This window comes from Eurosta solidaginis, chromosome 2 (genome assembly GCF_040869045.1).
Source record: "Eurosta solidaginis isolate ZX-2024a chromosome 2, ASM4086904v1, whole genome shotgun sequence".
Taxonomy (NCBI): domain Eukaryota; kingdom Metazoa; phylum Arthropoda; class Insecta; order Diptera; family Tephritidae; genus Eurosta; species Eurosta solidaginis.
In genome coordinates, this window is record NC_090320.1 from 270,084,845 (window position 1) to 270,108,498 (window position 23,654).

The 23,654-nt window shown below is 35.6% G+C and overlaps 1 protein-coding gene across 1 annotated transcript in view; it reads left to right on the forward strand.

The window, feature by feature from the left end:
- Positions 1–15,137, forward strand: part of LOC137240955 (uncharacterized) — a 28,181-nt gene extending 13,044 nt beyond the window's left edge. Inside the window, exons 2-6 of the mRNA XM_067767987.1 lie at positions 4,133–4,250; positions 4,357–4,490; positions 8,579–8,658; positions 8,724–8,816; positions 14,806–15,137. Of these exons, the coding sequence (XP_067624088.1) occupies positions 4,133–4,250; positions 4,357–4,490; positions 8,579–8,658; positions 8,724–8,816; positions 14,806–14,948 (568 nt within the window). The 3' untranslated portion in view covers positions 14,949–15,137. The remainder of the gene's footprint in view (positions 1–4,132; positions 4,251–4,356; positions 4,491–8,578; positions 8,659–8,723; positions 8,817–14,805) is intronic.
- Positions 15,138–23,654: the final 8,517 nt, after the last annotated feature.

Here is a 23,654-nt window from a genome sequence, read left to right on the forward strand (position 1 = left end):
ATAATAAGCTATAACTTAGCAAGAAATAGTTTTGAATCAATGACATTTCACTTATCAAGTTTTATTGTAGAGGAAATGGGGAGAATTTTTTTTTAAAACGGGAGGTGCCACGGGTTGTGTAGGAAAGCAATTTATCTGAAATGAAATGTACAATTGAAGCTCACGCTGAGTATATAATGTTCGGTTACACCCGAACTCAGACACCTTTACTTGTTATACTCAGTTGAGCAGAGCTCACAGAGCATATTAACTTTGACTGGATAACGGTTGGTTGTACAGGTATAATGGAATCGAGATAGATCAGGGATGCACCTTAACGTTAAGCTAATCGTTTATCAAAAAATTTCCACCGTTTCCGTTGAAACACTTCGAAATATTATCGATAAAGAAATTATCAAAATAAATTGTATCTCGTTTTTAACTGAAACGAAAAGCTTTCGTTAACGTTAAAAACGTTAACAAAAACGTGATACTTTATGTTTGAATTGTGCTGGCAATGCTATAGCAATGGTGAAGCCGTAAGGTGGCAACAACGAGCGCACATACACACACAAACTCTATGTAATTTGTTTGTGTAATTCGTTGGTGGTAATGTCAAAAATACTCTGAGAAATGTTCGTACTGTCAAAATTCATGAGAAAAGTTGCAATCAGCTTGGCTAATGCTTTCACCTTTAATGACTCCGCCATCAATCAGCTTTGCCAGCATAGTTTGAAATTAATAATCAACATAAACGATTTGATTTCGTTTTGATATGGCAGAAAACGAAACGAAATCATTTCGTTAATTTGACGATCTTAACGTTAATAAACGAAACGAAATGACTTCGTTTCGTTTATTAACGTTGATTATCGTAACGAAATGATATCGTTTCGTTGGTTAAGCATGCCTGAGATAGATATAGACTTCCATACATCAAAACCATCAGTATCGAAAAAAAATTTGATTGACCCATGTCCGTCCGTCCGTCCGTTAACACGATAACTTGAGTAAATTTTGAGGCATCTTGATGAAATTTGGTGTGTAGGTTCCTGGGCACTCATCTCAGATCGCTATTTAAAATGAACGATATCGGACTATAACCACGCCCACTTATTCGATATCAAAAATTTCGAAAAATTGAAAAAGTGCGATTATTCATTACCAAAGACAGATAAAGCGATAAAACTTGGTAGGTGAGTTGAATTTATGACGCAGAATAGAAAATTTGTAAAATCTTGGACAATGGGCGTAGCACCGCCCACTTTTGAAAGAAGGTAATTTAAAATTTTGCAAGCTGTAATTTGGCAGTCGTTGAAGATATCATGATGAAATTTGGCTGGAACGTTACTCCTGTTACTATATGTGTGCTTAATAAAAATTAGCAAAATCGGAGAACGACCACGCCCACTTTAAAAAAAAATCTTTTTTTTAAGTCAAATTTTAACAATATCTTTTCAGTATATAAATAAATTATGGCAACATTCAACTCCAGTAATGATATGGTGCAACAAAATGCAAAAATTAAGGAAAATTTCAAAATGGGCGTGGCTCCGCCCTTTTTCATTTAATTTGTCTAGGATACTTTTAATGCCACAAGTCGAACAAACATTTACCAATCCTTGTGAAATTTGTAGGGGCTTAGATTCTGGGACGATGACTTATTTTTGTGAAAAAGGGCGAAATCGGTTGAAGCCACGCCCAGTTTTTATACACAGTCGACCGTCTGTCCTTCCGCTCGGCCGTTAACACGACAACTTGAGCAAAAATCGATATATCTTTACTAAACTCAGTTCACGTACTTATCTGAACTCACTATGTATTGCTGTATAGCCGAAATCCGACTATGACCACGCCCACTTTTTCGATATCGAAAATTACGAAAAATTAAAAAAATGCCATAATAATATACCAAATACGAAAAAAGGGATGAAACATGGTAATTAGATTGGGTTATTGACGCAAAATATAACTTTAGAAAAAAACTTTGTAAAATGGGTGTGACACCTAACATATTAAGTGGAATGAAATGAAAAAGTTCTGCAGGGCGGAATCAAAAGCCCTTGGAATCTTGGCTGGAATACTGTTCGTGGTATTACATATATAAATAAATTAGCGGTCCCCGATAGATGATGGTCTGGGTTACCCTGTTCCACATTTTGGTCGATATCTCGAAAACGCCTTCACATATACAACTACCACCACTCCCTTTTAAAACCATTATTAATACCTTTTAATTGATACCCATATCGTACAAACACATTATAGAGTCACCCCTGGTCTACCTTTATGGCGATATCCCGAAAAGGCGTCCACCTATAGAACCAAGGCCCACTCCCTTTTAAAATACTCATTATCACATTTCGTTGGATACCCGTATTGTACAAACGCATTCTAGAGTCAACCCTGGTCCACTTTTATAACGATATCCCAAAAAGGCGTCCACCTATAGAACTAAGGCCCACACCCTTTTAAAATACTCGATAACATCTTTCACATCTTTTACAAACACATTCCAGGGTTACCATAGGTTCATTTTCCTACATGGTGATTTTCCCTTATTTTGTCTCCATAGCTCTCAACTGAGTATGTAATGTTCGGTTACACCCGAACTTAGCCTTCCTTACTTGTTTTTGTTATAAGTTTGTCCGAGTCTGACGCAAAGTCCAAGACAACCGCCGAAACAAAATAGGAAAGTAAAATAAATAAAAACAAGTAAGGACGGGACTATAATCTTATCCCGTTCGTAATCTCCGAATAATCGGATGTATAAGATAAGAAATATCTAGTGAACAGATCTACATACATAAACGATTTTTAAGGTAAATATAAAATAAAAAATAGGTAGGTGCTTTGTGTGAGGATGCAAAATTTCAGGTTTTTTGTGGTCTGCGTGTAAAAAATATGACTACGAATCGCGTATTTCAACAATATATGAAGTAAACGTAGCTATTTGATGAAATTTGATGAATTTTGAAGCTTCTATCCGTAAGAAAGGGGCAAAAATGACAGTTTATATGAAGTATATAATATATATACCACCGATCTCTGTGATTTTTTGACACAACAATATATACTATATACGTAAGCAATCGGTGAAATTTGAAGCTTATAGCTGTTAAAATGGGGTAGAAATTGCGAAAAGTTTCTTATCTGAGCAATCGGTTGTATGAGATATATACTATATATACAACCGATCTCTATGAATTTTTCAGACAACAATATATGCTATATGCATAAGCATTCGTTGAAATTTGAAGCCTGTAGCTCTTAAAATAGGGCAGTAATTACTAAAAGCTTCTTATCTGAACAATCGGTTGTGGGGGATATATACTATATTTACGACCGATCTCATCAATTTTTTCAGGCAACAATATGTGCAATATACGAAAGTATATGGTGAAGTTTGAAGCTTCAATCTGTTAAATTGAGTAAGATATTACAAAAATCCTCTTTTTCTGAAAAATCGGTTGTATGGAGGATATATGCTATAGTGGTCCGATCCGGCCGGTTCCGACAAATGTCTAATCGGACACCCAAATACACACGCTCACCAAATTTTATCAAGATATCTTAAAAATTGAGGGACTAGTTTGCATACAAACAGACAGACGGACAGACGGACATGGCTAAATCAACTCAGCTCTTCAACCTGATTATTTCGGTATAATTAATGGTGGGTCTATCTATTTTCCTTTAAGGACTTACAATTTTGAGATTCGTGACGAAGTTAACATACCATTTCAGTTTGACGAAAGGTATAAAAATATATAATAATAATAAAATAAGATGAAATAAAACAAAATAAACTAAAACAAAATAAAATAAAATGAAATAAAAAAGACAAAATGAAACAAAATAAAGGAAAATATAATAAAATAAAATAAAAAGAAAAATTAGAAAAAAAAATAATAAAATAAGATGAAACATAAAAATTTAAATAAAACAAAATGAAATATAAAAGATAAATGAATAAACATAAAATAAAAATATATAATTTTAATAAAAATGAGTATAAAATTAAGTTAAAATAAAAAGTTATAAAATCAAAAGCAAAATAAAATAAAATGCAATTACATAATATACTCAGCCCAGCAAGTTTCTTTTAACAATATGTTATCATTTTTTAATTAATTTCATTTTTTTTTTTCAGTCCTCCTTTATCAATTTTAATATTTTTGACATCATCATGTTTGGTGGCCGGACAAGTTATAAGTTCAGGTCAGTGTCGAACAGATATAACGTATTTGTCAAAGGTGGATTTTAAAGCGGTTAGTATTAAGTTCTATATACTTAAATAAATTAAGTGTACTTTGCTTTTGTACTTTGCATAGACTTTAACACCATTTTAAAAGCTTATTTTTTAATTATTTACAGCTCCAAGGTAGCTGGTATATGCAAATGAGATATAAATTAAAGCACGATGGGAATTACCGCTGCCAAAAAACTGATTACAAACTTGGACCTAACAATGAGCATTTAGTAACAAACTCCGAAATAAGAAATAAAGGGTAAGTATTTTTAACTGCAGGCAAAGGTTAGGTTTTAGTTGAAAGTTATGTAGTCTTTTGTGTTGTTTATTTTTCGACAGGGTGTGAAGGTGAAGACTTTTGCGTCAAAAGAAACTTTTTTCAAATTCCAAGTGCATTGGTAAAATATTGGTTTCTCTTTTCGTTCTCAAAAAATAACACAGCGAAGCCAGTTCGTATTCAAATCAAATTTGACAACGAATAATGGAAAATTGTTTCAATATACATCACTTACTTAATTGGAACCATTTTCCGCCATACCTTGTCAAGTTTGGTTTTGAGACAAACCAGTTTCAGCGTTGTGCCATCTTTAGTGCAATTTATCGAGAACGAAACAAGAAAAACAACTTAACTATACAATTTGATTTTGAAAAAAAAAAAAAAAAAAAATGTATTTCAACCCAAATGACCACACTTTTCTTTATATTATAGACTAGCAGACCCGGCAGACGCTGTTCTGCCCTAACGTTGGTCTATCTGCATAACTTTTAATCAGTTTTTACCTCTTACACTCCCTCACACTCCCTCTCACTCTCTCACCCATTTCCTTATCTTTTTATTCATTCTTCCTTCTGCCTTTCTCTTTTTCTGCGTCTCTTTTTCCTTCTGCGTGTTCTCTCTCACCTCTCTTTCGCTTTACCAATACCTATCTCTCTATCTTTGTCTAAATCTATCTCTTTTTCCTCCCCTCCCTAGGTTTACTCCCGGGCTATCAACACCAAAAAATTTTGGAAACACATTTTTTCAATTAGAAGAAAATATTTCGAAGCGGGGTCGCCCCTCGGCAGTGTTTGGCAGGCACTCCGAGTGTATTTCTGCCACGAAAAGCTCTCAGTGTAAACTCATCTGCCTTGCAGATGCCGTTCGGAGTCGGCATAAAACAAGTAGGTCCCGTCCCGCCAATTTGTAGGGAAAAATTGAATGGAGGTTATCGCGCCTTACATTTATTTTATTGTTTTTCCTCCCTCTAGCTTTCCTTACTCTTCTCCATCCCTTGTTCCCAGTTCCAGTCCCAGCCCAAGTCAGTCCCTGCTCCATTTGCCTGAAAAATGTGTTGTTAACACTTATCTAGGCAAAGGGCTACCTATATACCAAATTTTCATGAATATAATTTGTTCGAATTGATCGGCCCCTGGTTCGTTTCCTGGAAAAAAGTGTTGTAAATGCTTATCTTGGCAAAGGCCTACCTATATACACAACTTCAGAAAAATCGAACCGTGAATAGAATTAGCTGGAATAGATCGGTGCCTAGTCCACTTCCCGGAGAGAAACTTCAGAGGAACGCTATCCTATCGCTCAAGTTAGATAAAGCGCACACGGTGTGTAAATTTTTTTAAAATCGGTTAAATAGTTTAGGAGTCCATTGAGGACAAACAACGTGACACGAAATTTATATATGTATATTTCCAGACCCGTCGGACGTTGTTCTGCGCGAAATTTGGTCTATCTGTATACACTTTAATAAGCATTTTCCGTCTAATTCTGCCCTCTCCCTCTCTTCACTTTTTCTTAATCATTTTGTTCACTACTCCCTCCTCTCTTTTTCGCTTCATCTATCTCTATCTTAATCTCACTCATCTTCTTCATTCTTCTTCATCCTTTATTGCCAGTCCCAGAGGGTGGTGCGTATTTTGTTCCAGTCCCATTAAGAGTCTCAGTCCCACTCTGAGTCTCAGTACCAGTCCTAGTCCTAATCCCACTCCCAGTCCGTCTCTGGTCTACTTCCCGGAAAAAAGGATCGTAAATACTGATATAGGCAAATTTGTCCAAATTTCAGGCAAATCGAATAGGACGTATGTAAATAGGTATATGGGTATCAATAATTCATATCTTTATTTCGGCTTCGCATGCATATTTATCAGTTTTGCCAGGCTGATGTGACTAAATCACAATGAAAATTACTTTAAAGCTCTTAGCAACAGCTTTAATTTGATATCCATATTACACACACAATATGAGGGTATCCTGGTCCACGTTTTGGCCTATATCTCGAGACGCCAGTTACCCAGGGGTACCCCGTATCAAAGTACAAAGTAAAACATACCAGGATTACCTAGGTCCACGTTTTGATCACAAGACCCTTGCCAGAACGGGATAAAAAGTATCATAAGTCCGTCTCCTGGTTATAAGCTACCTCTCCACATATTTTCAGCCAAATCGGTTTATCCGTTCTTGAGTTATAAATAGTGCAACTAACACCACTTTCTTTTATATATATATACCACATTAGAAACTTCAAAAATAACAGTATTTCTCTACCATTAGTGGATGTTATTATACACATAAACCTTCCTCTTCAATCACTCTATCTATTAAAAAAACCGCATCAAAATCCGTTGCATAATTTTAAAGGTTTAAGCATTCAAAGTGACAGAAGGACAGAAAAAGGGACTTTGTTTTATTATTATACTATTATTGTGACTGTCAAATAATAGGCAAATAATTTGCAATAAAATAATATTGCCACTATAAACTGAGATATAACCAATCCTATTTTTCAAGTTAGATCAAACTACACACGCGGTGCAAAACAATTCAAAATCGGTTCGCGGAAAAACAAAGTGACACGTGATTTTTATATATGAGGATTATATTATAGATATGGCCCGAGTTCAAACCAATAATTTTTAATGCAAGAGACGGAGAGGAGTGAGAGCAGAATCACACCAAAGCAGTGTACAGTATGCTCTACACTGGGACCTAGAAAACAATTGCTGCCAAGTGTTTGCCTGCATAGATGACCTAGACATGCTGGTTAGGCGTAAATTTCTTGTAAAGTAAAAAATTAAGCCACAAATCAGCCAAGCAAACACTGGACTGGAGAGCTGGTCTGCCGAAATTATTGATCTCAACAAGGCTCATGCAGCGCTGGTGATTAGGGTTCCGAAAAATTTACTAGGGATCTGACGAATACTCAAAACCCCTTCTGCATTGAGGCCGATGAGATCAAATCATATTGTCCCTACATGCTTTAAGTGTTCAGAACTTTTTTCGGCGCTAGGCTGTAGCATGGTCTAATTTAATGGTATTTGAAAAAAGATCGTCGCTACAAATGAGTCCCACAAGTGGAATTCACTAACTCGAGGTTTTACTTACTTAATTCTCACCCGATTTAACGGATTTTGCCATCCAAAAAGCTGCTCTAGTCGATTCTTTATTTGACTGACGGGTGCCAATTTTAATGCCGCTGTCATTCCCGATAATAGCTATGCTGAATGTGTTGCTCAATGACATTTCGCAAAGCTGTATAAATTTTGCGGCGAAGCCAAATACAGACATGACGTATGTATATGGGCTGCTCGTTTTCAAGCTGTCGAAGGTGGCTTTAAAATTGACGAAGAGGCAATGTGTATAAATTCTTTTTTCGCAACTTTTTTCCAAGATTTGGCATATAGTCAAAATCTGGTCGATTTGGGATTTACCAGGTTTGAAGCTGCATTTTGCAGTATCCCATTTTGTATAGACTGCTCAAAGAACACTTGGGTTCCAAGCAATAGAATTGTACTCGTCCGATCATATTTCGCACAAAGGCTAATACTTGCGCCTTTTACGAACACCTCGTCGCCGAATTAGAATAGCTAAGCAGGAAAACCGTCAGCGCATGCGATCTTGTTGTTTTTTTAATCTGTTTATTGATATTCATTTCAATATAGTCGGGTCTAGGAACATAAATTCCATAAACTCATCGATTGCGGGCTCAAAGTTATCATTTTCTTGGGCTATAGGTACATCGCTATCTCCATTTGGAAGATCAGGGAAATGTTCCCTACATAATCTAGGTACTACCTGAACATCGGTTAAAAGTCACAGTTTTCGTTCTGACAGTAGTTTACCCCTGACGAAGGGTTCTTACGTCTGTTGCCGAATTTTTTGCTAAAATTATCAGACGTCATTCCTGGTGACTAACAGCTCATGCTCTTCGCACTCATGGCTTTCTGATTATGCTTTTTCCTCCTGCAAAGGCGTCCCGCTTCCTCTTTAAACTCGCAGTAGCGTTCACATACTCTTCTTGTTGTTTACTTTGAAAATATACACAGCAGTTTAACAGGTTTCTTTCATTCATTTATTAGCGGGTCCGAAAGGTTTACAAAAGGAAAACTTACATTCCTGAAGGATGGACAATATACAATTGAATATGATGATCCAAGTGGTATGTTATTATAATCATATCTTTCTAAGAAATTTAAACTATAACTTTAATTTATTATATTTCAGCTATCCCTTTTAAATACAAAACTCTAAGTCTTGATTCCACCAAATATGTTATCATCTATATCTGCAAGAATTTACCAAATAATAAACACGCTGGTTAGTACTTTTGTTTTGAGTAAAAATTTCGATTTGTGTCTGTGTCCGAACGCCGCCAGACCATACATGATCGTCACCGAAAGCGAAAGGTCTGCAAGATCATTTGAGCGATATAAGTGTAAATAGAAGCGATTTTATTATTTGTGGAAAATCAGTACCAGCGAAAAGCTTTTCGAATCTTAAGTTTTTTGGACAATGTCTTATTTTACTAAAAGTTACTTCAGCCGACTTATTCTCATTCGTTATGCCATAGAGACAGTAAACAAGATATAGGAGCAGACGCTAATGCGGCTCTCTCACATACAAGACATGTATTTTAAATTATATCGCAATGTATAGTTGATCATGCCGATCCGTGAGGACGTCAAATAGGATGAATGAGTCCATAGTGATATGCAATGTATGGAATAACAAGTAAGGAAGGCTAAGTTCGGGTGTAACCGAACATTACATACTCAGTTGAGAGCTATGGAGACAAAATAAGGAAAATCACAATGTAGGAAAATGAACCTAGGGTAACCCTGGAATATGGTTGTATGACATGTGTATCAAATGGAAGGCATTAAAGAGTATTTTAAGAGAGAGTAGGCCATAGTTCTATGGATGGACGCCATTTAGGGATATCGCCATAAAGGTGGACCAGGGCTGACTCTAGAATTTGTTTGTACGATATGGGTATCAAATGAAAGCTGTTAATGAGTATTTTGAAAAGGAGTGATCCTTAGTTCCATAGGTGGACGACGTTTCGAGATATCGCCATAAAGGTAGACCGGGGGTGTCTCTAGAATGTTTTTGTACGATATGGGAATCAAATGAAAGGTGTTACTGAGCATTTTAAGAGGGAGTGGGCATTAGGTCTATAGGTGGACGCCTTTTCGAGATATCGCCATTAGGGTGGGCCAGGGGTGACTCTAAAATGTTTGTACGATATGGGTATCAAACGAAAAGTGTTACTGAGCATTTTAAGAGGGAGTGGGCATTAGGCCTATAGGTGGACGCCTTTTCGAAATGTTGCCATTAGGGTGGGCCAGGGGTGACTCTAGAATGTGTTTGTATGATATAGGTATCAAATGAAAGATGGTAATGAGTATTTTAAAAGGGAGTAATCCTTAGTTCTATAGGTGGACGCCTTTTCGAGATATCGCCATAAAGGTGGACCAAGGGTGACTCTAGAATGTTTGTACGGTATGGGTATCAAACGAAAGGTGTTACTGAGCATTTTAAGAGGGAGTGGGCATGAGGTCTATAGGTGGACGCCTTTTCGAGATATCGTCATTAGGGTGGGCCAGGGGCGACTTTAGGATGTGTTTGTACAATATGGGTATCAAACGAAAAGTGTTACTGAGCATTTTAAGAGGGAGTAGGCATTAGGTCTATAGGTGGACGCCTTTTCGAGATATCGCCATTAGGGTGGGCCAGGGGTGATTCTAGAATGTGTTTGTACGATATGGGTATCAAATGAAAGGTGGTAATGAGTATTTTAAAAGGGAGTAATCCTTAGTTCTATAGGTGGACGACGTTTCGAGATATCGCCATAAAGGTAGACCGGGGGTGTCTCTAGAATGTTTTTGTACGATATGGGAATCAAATGAAAGGTGTTACTGAGCATTTTAAGAGGGAGTGGGCATTAGGTCTATAGGTGGACGCCTTTTCGAGATATCGCCATTAGGGTGGGCCAGGGGTGACTCTAGAATGTTTGTACGATATGGGTATCAAACGAAAGGTGTTACTGAGCATTTTAAGAGGGAGTGGACATTAGGTCTATAGGTGGACGCCTTTTCGAGATATTGCCATTAGGGTGGGCCAGAGGTGACTCTAGAATGTTTGTACGATATGGGTATCAAACGAAAGGTGTTACTGAGCATTTTAAGAGGGAGTGGGCATTAGGTCTATAGGTGGACGCCTTTTCGAGATATCGCCACTAGGGTGGGCCAGGTGTGACTCTAGAATGTGTTTGTACGATATGGATATCAAATTAAAGGTATTAATGAGGGTTTTAAAAGCGAGTGGCCCTTAGATGTATATGTGAAGGTGTTCTCGCGATATCGACCAAAATGTGGACCAGGTGATCCAGAAAATCATCTGTGGGGTACTGCTAATTTATTTATATATGCAATACCACTAACAGTATTCCTGCCAAGATTCCAAGGGCTGTTGATTTCGCCTTGTAGAACTTTTTCATTTTCTTCTACTTAATATGGTAGGTGTCACACCATGTTTACCATGTTACCATGTTTCATCCCTTTTTTCGTATTTGGTATAGAATTATGGTATTTTTTTCATTTTTTGTAATTTTCGATATCGATAAAGTGGGCGTGGTTATGGTCGAATTTCGGCCATTTTTTATATCAAGATAAAGTGAGTTCAAATAAGTACGTGGGCTAACTTTAGTAAAGATATATCGGTTTTTGCTCAAGTTATTGTGTTAACGGCCGAGCGGAAGGACAGACGGTGGACTGTGTATAAAAACTGGGCGTGGCTTCCACCGATTTCGCCCTTTTTCACAGAAAACAGTTATCGTTCTAAAATCTAAGCCCTTACCAAATTTCACAAGGATTGGTAAATTTTTGTTCGACTTATGGCATTAAAAGTATTCTAGACAAACTAAATTAAAATGGGCGGAGCCACGCCCATTTTGAAATTTTCTTTTATTTTTGTATTTTGTTGCATCATATCATTACTGGGGTTGAGTTTTGACTTAATTTACTTATATACAGTAAAGATATTAAATTTTTTGTTAAAATTTGAATTTAAAAAAATTTTTTTTTAAAAGTGGGCGTGTTCTTCATCCAATTTTGCTAATTTTTATTTATCACATATACAGTAATAGTAGTAACGTTCCTACCAAATTTCATCATGATATCTTCAACGAGTGCCAAATTACAGCTTGCAAAACTTTTAAATTACCTTCTTGAAAAAGTGGGCGGAGCCACGCCCATTGTCCAAAATCTTACTAATTTTCTATTCTGCGTCATAACATCAACACATCTACCAAGTTTCATCGCTTTAACCGCCTTTGGCAATGAATTATCGCATTTTTTCCGTTTTTCGAAATTTTCGATATCGAAAAAGTGGGCGTGGTTATAGTCCGATATCGTTCATTTTAAATAGCGATCTGAGATGAGTACCCAGGAATCTACATACCAAATTTCATCAAGATACCTCAAAATTTACTCAAGTTATCGTGTTAACGGACAGACCGACGGACGGACGGACATGGCTCAATCAAATTTTTTTTCGATACTGATGATTTTGATATATGGAAGTCTATATCTATCTCGATTCCTTTATACCTGTACAACCAACCGTTATCCAATCAAAGTTAATATACTCTGTGAGCTCTGCTCAACTGAGTATAAAAAAAAACTTTTTTTACTAATTATACACAGCGTGCTTTGCACACAGAGTATATTAACTTTGATTAGATAACGGTTGATTGTACAGGTTTAAATGAATCGAAACATATATAGACTTCCATATATCAAAATCAGCAGTATCGAAAAAAAAATTGATTGTGCCATGTCCGTCCGTCCGACCGTCTGTCCGTTAACACGCTAACTTCAGTAAATATTGAGATATCTTCATCAAATTTGGTACACGAGCTACCAGAATAGATTTATATTGAAAATGAGCGAAATCGGATGATAACCACGCCCACTTTTTATATATATATATGACATTTTGGAAAACACAAAAAACCTGATTATTTAGTAAATAACACACCTAGAATATTGAAATTTGACATGTGGACTGATATTGAGAAAAATCGTTAAACCTATCGTAACAAAATTCGGCAGAGAGGTTACCTTTACTCTAAGGAATGCTTTGAAGAAAAATTAACATAATCGGTTAAGTACCACGCCCACTTTTATATAAAAGATTTTTAAATAGTTGCGGGCGAATAAAGTAATCTGTATCTTTATATCAATGTTATTTCATTTCCCAAGTGGATTTATAACAATAAATAGAAAAAACGTCAAATTTTAAAAAATGGGAGTGGTACCGCCCCTTTTACGACTAAGCAATTTTCTATATTTCGGGAGCCATAACTCAAAGAAAATTTAACGGATCGTAGTAAAATTGGATACACAACTTTTCCCTATAGCAGGAAATATTTCTAGAAAAAATAGACGATATCGGTTAAAGACCACGCCCATTTTATACAAAAGATTTTTAAAATGGTCTTAGACGAAAATAGTAAGCTATATCTTAGCGTAAAAGAGCTTTGTATTAATAAAATTTTACTTTCTAAATTGAATTATAACATTAAACTGGAAAACACTCAAATTTTTGAAAATGGGTGTGGCACCGCCCCTTTTACGACTAAGCAATTTTCTATGTTTCGGGAGCCATAACTCGACTGAAAATTTACATATCGTAACGAAATTGGGTACAAATATTTTCTTTATAGCAGGAAATATTTTCAATAAATGTGGACTTAATCGGTTAAGTCGCCTTCTTTTATATAAGAGATTTTGTAAAAGTGCGTAGATGCAGGTAATAAGCTATTTCTAGTAAAAGTTGAAATATTTCGTTAATAACCCTGCCCTTGTTTTTTTGTTTGTAATAACGTTTTTTAGTACAATGGCACTTGTGTGTTTATGTTTATTGTTCTGTTGTATCTTTATTTTAAAATAAACAGTAGGGAAATCACCATATATGAAGGAAAGCTGCATTATTACCCGCTCAACGTCATTGGTGTTAGCCTCTGTATCCTTTTTGTTTCTTTTTAACGAAAACTAGTTCAGAATAGAACCATATGTATATGTATTATTGCGCAGCCTTGTAACATTATTAAGCACACAAAACAAACAACAACAGCATTTCAATTGTACAGCTGGGTATGTAATGTTTAGTTTCACTCGTACTTAGACTGCCTTACTTGTTTTAATAATTTTTTTTTAATTACTAAGTTTTTATGCTATTTCTTTTAATAATTTAATTAAATTCATTTGTTTAACAATTTTTTTACAAAATGTTTTTATTAATTTTTTCAAAAAATATGTTTACTACCTACTTATTTTTATCAAACACATTTTTAATAATTTTCCAAACTACTAACTATTTCTCATTGCAATCAATGATCAAATTGATAGGTGCTAAAGATTAAATTTATTTTGTGGAATCCTTCAGCTGCATAGTAGAGAAGAGAAAAGTCCAGTAGCGCCAATACTATTAAAATAAGTTTCAATTGGCAATTTTGGGGAGGAAGCATCAGTACAAAAATTCTTAAAAGTTGTAGAAAAATTAATTCCCTATTTGATTTTCTGTATTGTTCAATTCATGAGACCAAACACTCTTTTACAAATTTTTCAAACTTCACTACAACTTAAGAAACATGTAGAAAATCGCCTTGATTCCACACTATTCCGTCCATGTTTATGATGGGTTTGAGAATTGAAAATCCCAAATAAACATTAGCCTTGTTCTCAAACCTGCAAAGTTCGCTCTAGAAGAATCTCAAACAACAATTGGTAGCCAAATTTTTAAGATGGGATTTTCAACAACTCTCAAATTAAGATCCGTCAAACATTAAGCAAAAGACAGCTGTTTTGTTTGGCTTCCTGTATTTATATTTGCAATAGGTTTTAGCTATTTTTTCTACAAAATATTTACACTTGCCGATATCACTGGAAGTTAAGAGATCACTGCATCCGATGATGAAGATAGTTGTTTTGTTGAATTTTATACACGATGGAAAGTAGAAAAAAAAAAAAACAATGACATTGAAGTTGGCACAACAAGGTAATAATTTTGTTAACAAACCAAATTCCAAAAGGAATCTGGATAAATAATTCCCACACATATCTTCAACATAGTCCCTGAACCAAAAGTCTACACAATGGATTAGAGTTCAACAATCCATTTACACCTTTAATAAAATTAGAAAACTGCAGGACAAATGGACGAACGTAATCACAATTTTACATGTCATTCAAAAATCACATATAAACATATTTATAACATTATTTTTTCTTCCAAAATTTAGAACTCGTTTCGATTCATACACGAGAGCGTGGTCCATCCAAGGAAGTTAAAAGGGATGTTAAATTGGCCATTGCTGCTCTAAAGGACCAAAAAATTAACACAAGGGCGCTGAAACCGGTTACTCAAAAGAAATGCACAAATTAATGAAATTCAGCAGCAGAATAAGAGACAGGGGAAACGTGTTAAATATTTTTTATTAAAATCTAATTTAAATTTGCATATACTTGTTGTATATTAAAAACATCTAGTTAACATTTGTAACAGTCAGACATTATATTATAATACTGAAAATTTTTCAATCTGGATACTAAATATAGAATTCTTTTATTACAAGTTAATATTTTTGCAATAGGTTATGGGCCTACATTGTGAAATTTTTATACTCAGCTGAGCAGAGCACAGAGAGTATTTTAATTTTGTTCGCATAACGGTAATCCGTAACGGCATAAACTAATCGAGATAGATATAGACTTCTATATATCAAAATGATTTGGGCGAGAAAAGAATTTCATTTAGCCATGTCCGTCCGTCCGTCCGTCTGTCCGTCCTTCCGTAAACACGATAACTTGAGTAAATTTTGAGGTATCTTGATGAAATTTGGTACGTAGGTTCCTGGGCACCCATCTCAGATCGCCATTTAAAAAGAACGAAAATGGACTATAACCACGACCACTTTTTCGATATGGAAAATTTCGAAACACCGAAAAAGTGGGATAATTCATTACAAAAGACGGCTAGAGCGATGAAGCTTGGTACGTGGGTTGACCTTATGACGCAAAACAGAAAACTAGTAAAATTTTGGACAATGGGCGTGGCACCGTCCACTTTTAAAAGAAGGTAATTTAAAAGTTTTGCGAGTCGTAATTTGGCAGTCGTTGAAGATATCATGATGAAATTTGGCAGCAACGTTATTCCTATTACTATATGTGTGTGGTAAATAAAAATTTGCAATAACGACTTTATTACCTTTATCGGACAAAAAAGACTACGACCGCCGAATGCATCTCTCTATCGAAGAAGATGGTTTCCACCTTTTAAAACGATCCCCGCTTAATCGTATGGTTAATGACGCCAAATTAATCATCAAAAAAATTTGCGAAGTTTTTAAGACCAATAAATACGCCTTTTTGGTGCCAAATCCTAGTGTACCCAAAATGTACGGTTTGCCAAAGGTCCACAAGGAAGGAGAAAAGATGCGGAAAATCGTCTCCAATACATCATCACCGTTGGTTCGCGTCGCAAAATGGTTGGTAAATGAGTTGAGCAAATATGGAAATTTTGAGGGTGCCAGCATAAAAAACACCTTCGAATTTGTTAACAGGACCAAAGATATAGAAATCCATGAAGGTGAAATTTTTGCATCCTTCGACGTAACAGCATTGTTTCCGAGCATCCCAGTTGATATTGCTATAGAGTCTCTTCGAAAACACCTGGAAAACAAACAGGCCAACCCGGATGAAATAAAAGTTTTAATTGAAGCATCCCAGATTTGTATGTCCCACAATTGTTTTGCCTTCAGAGATAAGTTTTATTCTAATGACTTCGGTACCAGTATGGGAAACCCACTGTCACCACTAATTGCAGAAGCATTCATGACCAAATTCGAAAACGATTTGAAAGCAGAAGGTGTCTTACCTCGAATTTGGATCAGATACGTCGACGATGTGTTTTGCATAATTAAAAAACAAGAACTTCAACACACATTGGACACAATAAACAACAAATACGATAGCATAAAATTCACAGTTGAAGTGGAAGATGAACAAAACTCCATAAATTTCTTAGACTTGAAATGCACAAGAGTGAACAATAAAATTGACTATGCGGTTTATCGAAAACCCACCTCAACTAACCGTTTAATCACAAGTGATTCTTTCTGCCCCTATCAAATCAAAATAGCTACATTTCATTCATTGGTTTATCGCCTTGTGAATTTACCACTCTCCGTAATCAATTATGAAAACGAGTATACAAAAATTATTGATCTCGCAACTACCAATGGCTTTGACAAGAAAACTCATCGATAAACTAATAAAAAAACATTCCAACTTACACTACAAAAACAATTTAACTACTCTCTTCGCTCAAAATAAAGAAATTAAAACAAACAAATTAGCACGCATACCATTTAGTTATTTTCCTGCTATCACCAATAATTTAACGAACATATTTGAAAAGAATGAAATGAAAATCGTATATACAAACAACAACAAATTGAAAAACATTTTGGGCTCCACAAAAGATACTGTCCCAATGCTTGAGCGTAGCGGCATTTACCAAATTAGCTGCCTGGGTTGCGATGCAAAATATGTTGGACAAACTAGAAGGCAAATCTCTGTTCGTTTCAAAGAACACGAAAAGCACGCCAACAATAAACAAATTCATCGGTCTGCAGTAGCAGCGCATATTCACACGACAAATGACGACAGCTCAACAAAGCACAGCATCGGCACTGTAGAAGAGAGTCTTCATTTAATAAAAGCGGTGCACAACAACAGAAAGTTAGACGCTTACGAATCTCTCTACATCACAAAAACCAAGATTGCCATGAATGCTGACAACGGGAACATAAATTCCCCTCTTTATTCTTTAGTTTAATACATACATATGTACGTTGTTTTGTAATTGATATAATATTGCTAATATTTTCTATTTTGTTTATATTCTTGACTCCTTTGTTTTAGTAGCGCGTCGCTGATGATGGACAGCAGGTCTGTCCGAAATGCATTTGTTGTGCCAAATAAAAAATATATGTTGTTAGTGTATTAGTGTGTTTTTTATTTGACAAACTTATTTTGTAGTCAATAAAGGAAATTGGAGAAAAATCATTTTACGTGCCTCATTAATACGTTTAATTTGATGATCATATCGTACAAACACATTCTACAGTCATCCCTGGTACAGCTTTACGGCGATATCTCGAAAAGGCGTCCACCTATAGAACTAAGGCCCACTCCTTTTAAAATAATCATTAATACCCATATCGTACAAACAAATACTAGAGTCCCCTTGGTCCACCTTTGAGGCGATATCTCGAAAACGCGTCAACCTATAGAACTAAGGCCCACTCCCTTTTAAAATACTAATTAACACCTTTCATTTGATACCCATATCGTACAAACACATTCTAGATTCACCCCTGGTCCACCTTTATGGCGATATCTCGAAAAGGCGTCCACCTATAGAACTAAGGCCCACTCCCTTTTAAATAATCATTAACATCTTTCATTTGATACCCATGTCATACAAACACATTCCAGAGGTACCCTATGTTCATTTTTCTACATGGTGATTTTCCCTTATTTTATCTCCGCTGAGTATCTAATGTTCGGTTACACCCGAACTTAGCCTTCCTTACTTGTATACATTTGTAATTTGTTTGATCAATAATTCTATTGATACTTTACGATATGGCTGATCTAAAGTTGGCGATTACGGAATTGTATCGCGATAACTATGAGCTATGGAAATGTAGAATGCAGCTTATTATGAAGAAGGAGAAGTTTTGGGATGTCATTGAAAGTCCTGTTCCTGAATCTGCAGAAGCATCATGAAAGCAGAGGAACACGGCTGCTTCAATTATTAAAATGTTTCGGATAAGCTGCTGTAAGTATGCAAAGGATGCTTGCGAGAATATCATGAGAAAGCAACGTTGAGCAATAAGGTGAAATTGATGGGTTCAATATATAATTTAAAGCTACAACCTGGTGTTGATATTAACAAACATATCGCTCGAATGAAGCTACTTTTTGCGGAAACTTGGAAAGTTTCAATGCTTTAGAGCAGTTTGCCGAGCAGATGATAATTGATCACGGCGCTAGAAGCGGAAGAGGATCTCACAATGACTCTTGTTGAGAATAAGTTATTGGAAGAATTTGAGAAGCAAAATCGACTTTTTAAATATGAAGAACCAATTTTGAAGATATGTTTGTTAAAAGAATTTAATGCGTCAAGTGTATTTTTAACCTCATTTTCGTTTATTATTGTAAATATATCATCCACGTATTTTGTAAGGAGTCTTGGTTTATGATTTAATTTTTTAATCCTTTACAATATCTGCAATGACTGGGGCAGTTGGTGATCGCATTGGTGTGTATATTGATTCATTAAATTTTAAGTATCTATTTTGTTTGTAGTGTCAGATTGGGTCACTGCATTAAATTTGAATAAAGCTGGCAACTCCTCCTCAAATACAGAAAAAGATGCAACCCTTATGTTAACACTTGGCATCACTGAAAATGTTGGAGTCGAATGACGCAGAGATTCAACCCAATTGGTACCGATATACGCAAGGGCATCCATGCCAGGTTGCTGATGAGGACAGTTGAGTTCAGTTTTTATACTCAGTTGAGCAGAGCTCACAGAGTATATTAACTTTGATTGGATAACGGTACAGGTATAAAGGAATCGAGATAGATATAGACTTCCCTATATCAAAATCGGAAAGGATCGAAAAAAATTTTGATTGAGCCATGTCCGTCCGTCCATCCGTCCGTCCGTTAACACGATAACTTGAATAAATTTTGAGGTATCTTGATGAAATTTGGTATGTAGGTTCCTGAGCGCTCATCTCAGATCGTTATTTAAAATGAACAATATCGGACTATAACCACGCCCACTTTTTCGATATCGAAAATTTCGAAAAAAGGAAAAAGTGCGATAATTCATTACCAAAGACGAATAAAGCGATGAAACTTGGTAGGTGAGTTGAACTGATGACGCAGAATAGAAAATTATTAAAATTTTGGACAATGGGCGTGGCACCGCCCACTTTTAAAAGAAGGTAATTTAAAACCTTTGCAAGTTGTAATTTGGCAGTCGTTGAAGATATCATGATGAAATTTGGCAGGAGCGTTACTCCTATTACCATATATATGTATATGTTTAATAAAAATTAGCAAAATCGGAGAACGACCACATCCACTTTTAAAAACTTTTTTTAAGTCAACTTTTAACAAAAAATTTAATATCTTTACAGTATATAAGTACATTATGTCAACATTCAACTCCAGTAATGATATGGTGCAACAAAATGCAAAAATAAAAGAAATTTTCAAAATGGGCGTGGCTCCGCCCTTTTTCATTTAATTTGTCTAGGATACTTTTAATGCCATAAGTCGCACAAAAATTTACCAATCCTTGTGAAATTTAGTAGGGGCTTAGATTCTGGGACGATAACTTATTTCTGTGAAAAAGGGCGAAATCGGTTGAAGCCACGCCCAGTTTTTATACACAGTCGATCGTCTGTCCTTCCGGTCGGCCGTTAACACGATAACTTGAGCAAAAATGTATTGGTATAAAAAATGGCCGAAATCGAGCTATGACCGCGCCCACTTTTTCGATATCGAAAATTATGAAAAACGAAAAAAATGCCATAATTCTATACCAAATACGAAAAAAGGGATGAAACATGGTAATTGGATTGGTTTATTGACGCAAAATATAACTTTAGAAAAAAACTTTGTAAAATGGGTGTGACACCTACCATATTAAGTAGACTGAAATGAAAAAGTTGTGCAGGGCGAAATAAAAAACCCTTGAAATCTGGTAGGAATACTGTTCGTGGTATTATATATATAAATAAATAAGCGGTATCCAACAGATGATGTTCTGGGTCACCCTGGTCTACATTTTGGTCGATATCTGGAAAACGCCTTCTCATATACAACTACCACCACTCCCTTTTAAAAGCCTCATTAATACCTTTAATTTGATACCCATATCGTACAAACACATTCTAGAGTCACCCCTGGTCCACCTTTATGGCGATATCTCGAAAAGGCTTCCACCTATAGAACTAAGCCCCACGCCCTTTTAAAACACTCATTAACACCTTTCATTTGATACCCATATCGTACAAACATATTCTAGAGTCACCCCTGGTCCACCTTTATGGCGATATCACGAAAAGGCGTTAACCTATAGAACTAAGGCCCACTCCCTTTTAAACCGCTCATTAACCCCTTTCATTTGGTACCCATATTGTACAAACGCATTCTAGAGTTACCCCTCCGCCTTTATGCCAATATCTCGAAAAGGCGACCACCTATACAACTACCACCACTCCCTTTTAAAACCCTCATTAGTACCTGTAATTTTATACACATATCCTACAAACACATTCTATAGTCACCCCTGGTCCACCTTTATGGCGATATCTCGAAAAGGCGTCCACCTATAGAACTAAGCCCCACGCCCTTTTAAAATACTTATTAACACCTTTCGTTTGAGACCCATATTGTACAAACGCATTCTAGAGTCCCTCTGGTCCACCTTTATGGCGATATCTCGAAAAGGCGTCCACCTGTAGAACTAAACTCCACGCCCTTTTGAAATACTCATTAACACCTTTCATTTGATACCCATATCGTACAAACAAATTCTAGAGTCAACCCTGATCCACCTTTATGGTGATATCCCTAAATGGCGTCCACCTATAGAACTATGGCCCACTCCCTCTTAAAATACTCTTTAATACCTTTCATTTGATACACATGTCATACAAACACATTCCAGGGTTACCCTCCGTTCATTTTCCTACATGGTTATTTCCCTTATGTTGCCACCATAGCTCTCAACTGAGTATGTAATGTTTGGTTACACCCAAACTTAACCTTCCTTACTTCTTAGTTTGGAGTTTGAATTGATATGGCCGCCGCGTTAGAACTAAAACTAAAAACTAAATAACTGAAACAAATTAAACAGACAAAAAACTAAGTTTGTAAAATATGAACTTAAAAACATTTAATTGTATAAACAAACCAAGAAGTGAGTATTAAATAAAAGGAACTAAAATTTATAACAGTGTTTTATTGCGTGTGGGTGCATGGGCTAAATGCCCAAATATGTGTGGCAGTAAAATGCCCATATTATATGGCGACCGTGGACCGACGAAGCCTTTTCGAACGCGGCAGAAAAAATACGAAAATTGTGAAAGAACTTAAAAGAACTAATTAATCTAAAAAAAACGTTTTCTATATATATATAAACTAAAATAAACAGTTTTAGTTTCTATATATACTAAATTCAATAGAGTGACCTGCGGTGATAAAACATGCCGCTGATGCCGCAAGCGTTTTATTTCGTTCAATTATATAGGCGGTGATAAAAGAAATGCCGCCGATGCAGCAAACGATACTTCATTTAATTACATGGCAATCTGCATATATAGTGAAAAACTGTACAGTGCGTGGCGTTTTTGTCATTTGAAAAAAAGCAAATGCATATCTATATAAATTTTTCGCGTTTCGTGTAAAAGTACTACACCAGTTTACAAATATAATGATGCTAGACCATTTGCACAAAATCCAGGGGCCGAATCGTAACATACGATCCGTGATCGAATGCCGTTTTTTAAATCACAATAGCTCCGAAATTGTGTATCGGATTATTGAAACGAAATGAACTAGGGCCAACGCATACTCACTAGATCCGTAAAATATTATTATTTTTTTAAATAGTTGGATAGCCTAATTATTATCGCTTGTGTGAATATAGTTTCCGATCCGTGATCGTAAGTTACGATTCGTGCCCTGAACTCCCATATTTTTGAAATGCCGTAAAACGGAATTTTTGCCGTTATATGTATATAAAACACTTGAGTTTGATGTTAACAATTGTAATATTTTCATTCATTTTATAAAGACAATTCGGGAATTTTACTAAAATCGTTGCGTCCGTAATATAATAGAAGATTATTTTGATAAAAGCGGTGCGTCCGTTATACAAAATACCTTTCTATAATTTCGATATAAAGCGGGGTGGCCGTAAACACTACCGTATATTCAACATTCAAAAAAAAAAAATTCTGGTTAGGCTTGTGAAAACAAGTGCGGTTTTTTTATACTTTATTCCAATAGTCCGGAAAAAAAATATACCAGCCTGTTTCGGTTTTCAATAAATAAATTTCGATTTTGAATGTTTCAATCATTCTATTGGCAAGTATCTGAGAGGAAAGATATGAAATGTAGTCAAATGCACTCCACGCTTTTTAATCTGAATTATATTATTCTGTTAATTACTTAAATTTTAATATAATTTTATTTTGAGGTGATTAACTATAAATGATTGTTTGACCTTCTACTACTGTTATATAAACTCTTTTTAATTGAAAATTATATTCTATTTTTTAGTTCGGTTAGCTATAAAAGCGCGTTTTTTTAGTTTTTTCAAAACTATTATTTATTTTTAATATTTTAGTTCAAGTAATTTTAGAAGTTTTAGTCGAGAGTGATGAAACCTCGAAACGCCAGCGGTCCATGGATGAATCCAGCCCCACGGCATCGAAAAGGGACAAGACGCAGGGAGGCTTGGCGCGATCTTTCGCCGAAATTGCCAAGGGTCGGCAGAACGCAAATGGTCGCACAACGCAAATGGTTTTACACATATTTTACTTTCAGCACAAGTTTTACATGGATTACTGATGTTGCATTCACTTAAATTTAAACCATGTACAATGTGCTTATTCGACAACTCTTTCAGAGCTGCTATATGTAAATGACCAAACCGATTATGCCATTTCATTACATCGTTTTCTTTGTTTTGTACGGTATTACATTTATTCTTATTATACGTCATATAACTTTTGTTGTCATTATCCGATTGACATTCAAAAATGAAAAAGTCATTTACTCGATTTCCTTTGAGTAAAACACATTCACTCTCTTTTCTTATAACCGCACCAGAATTAGAGAATTGCATTTTGCTTTTTCCTGATGTAATGCGACTAACAGACAAAAAATTATGCTGGAGCGCCGGTATATAAAGAACGTTCTCTGCTGTTATTGTTGTTGCGCCAACCTTTATACGTATATCACGGTGACCGCTCGCTTCAACTGTGTTGTTGTGGGC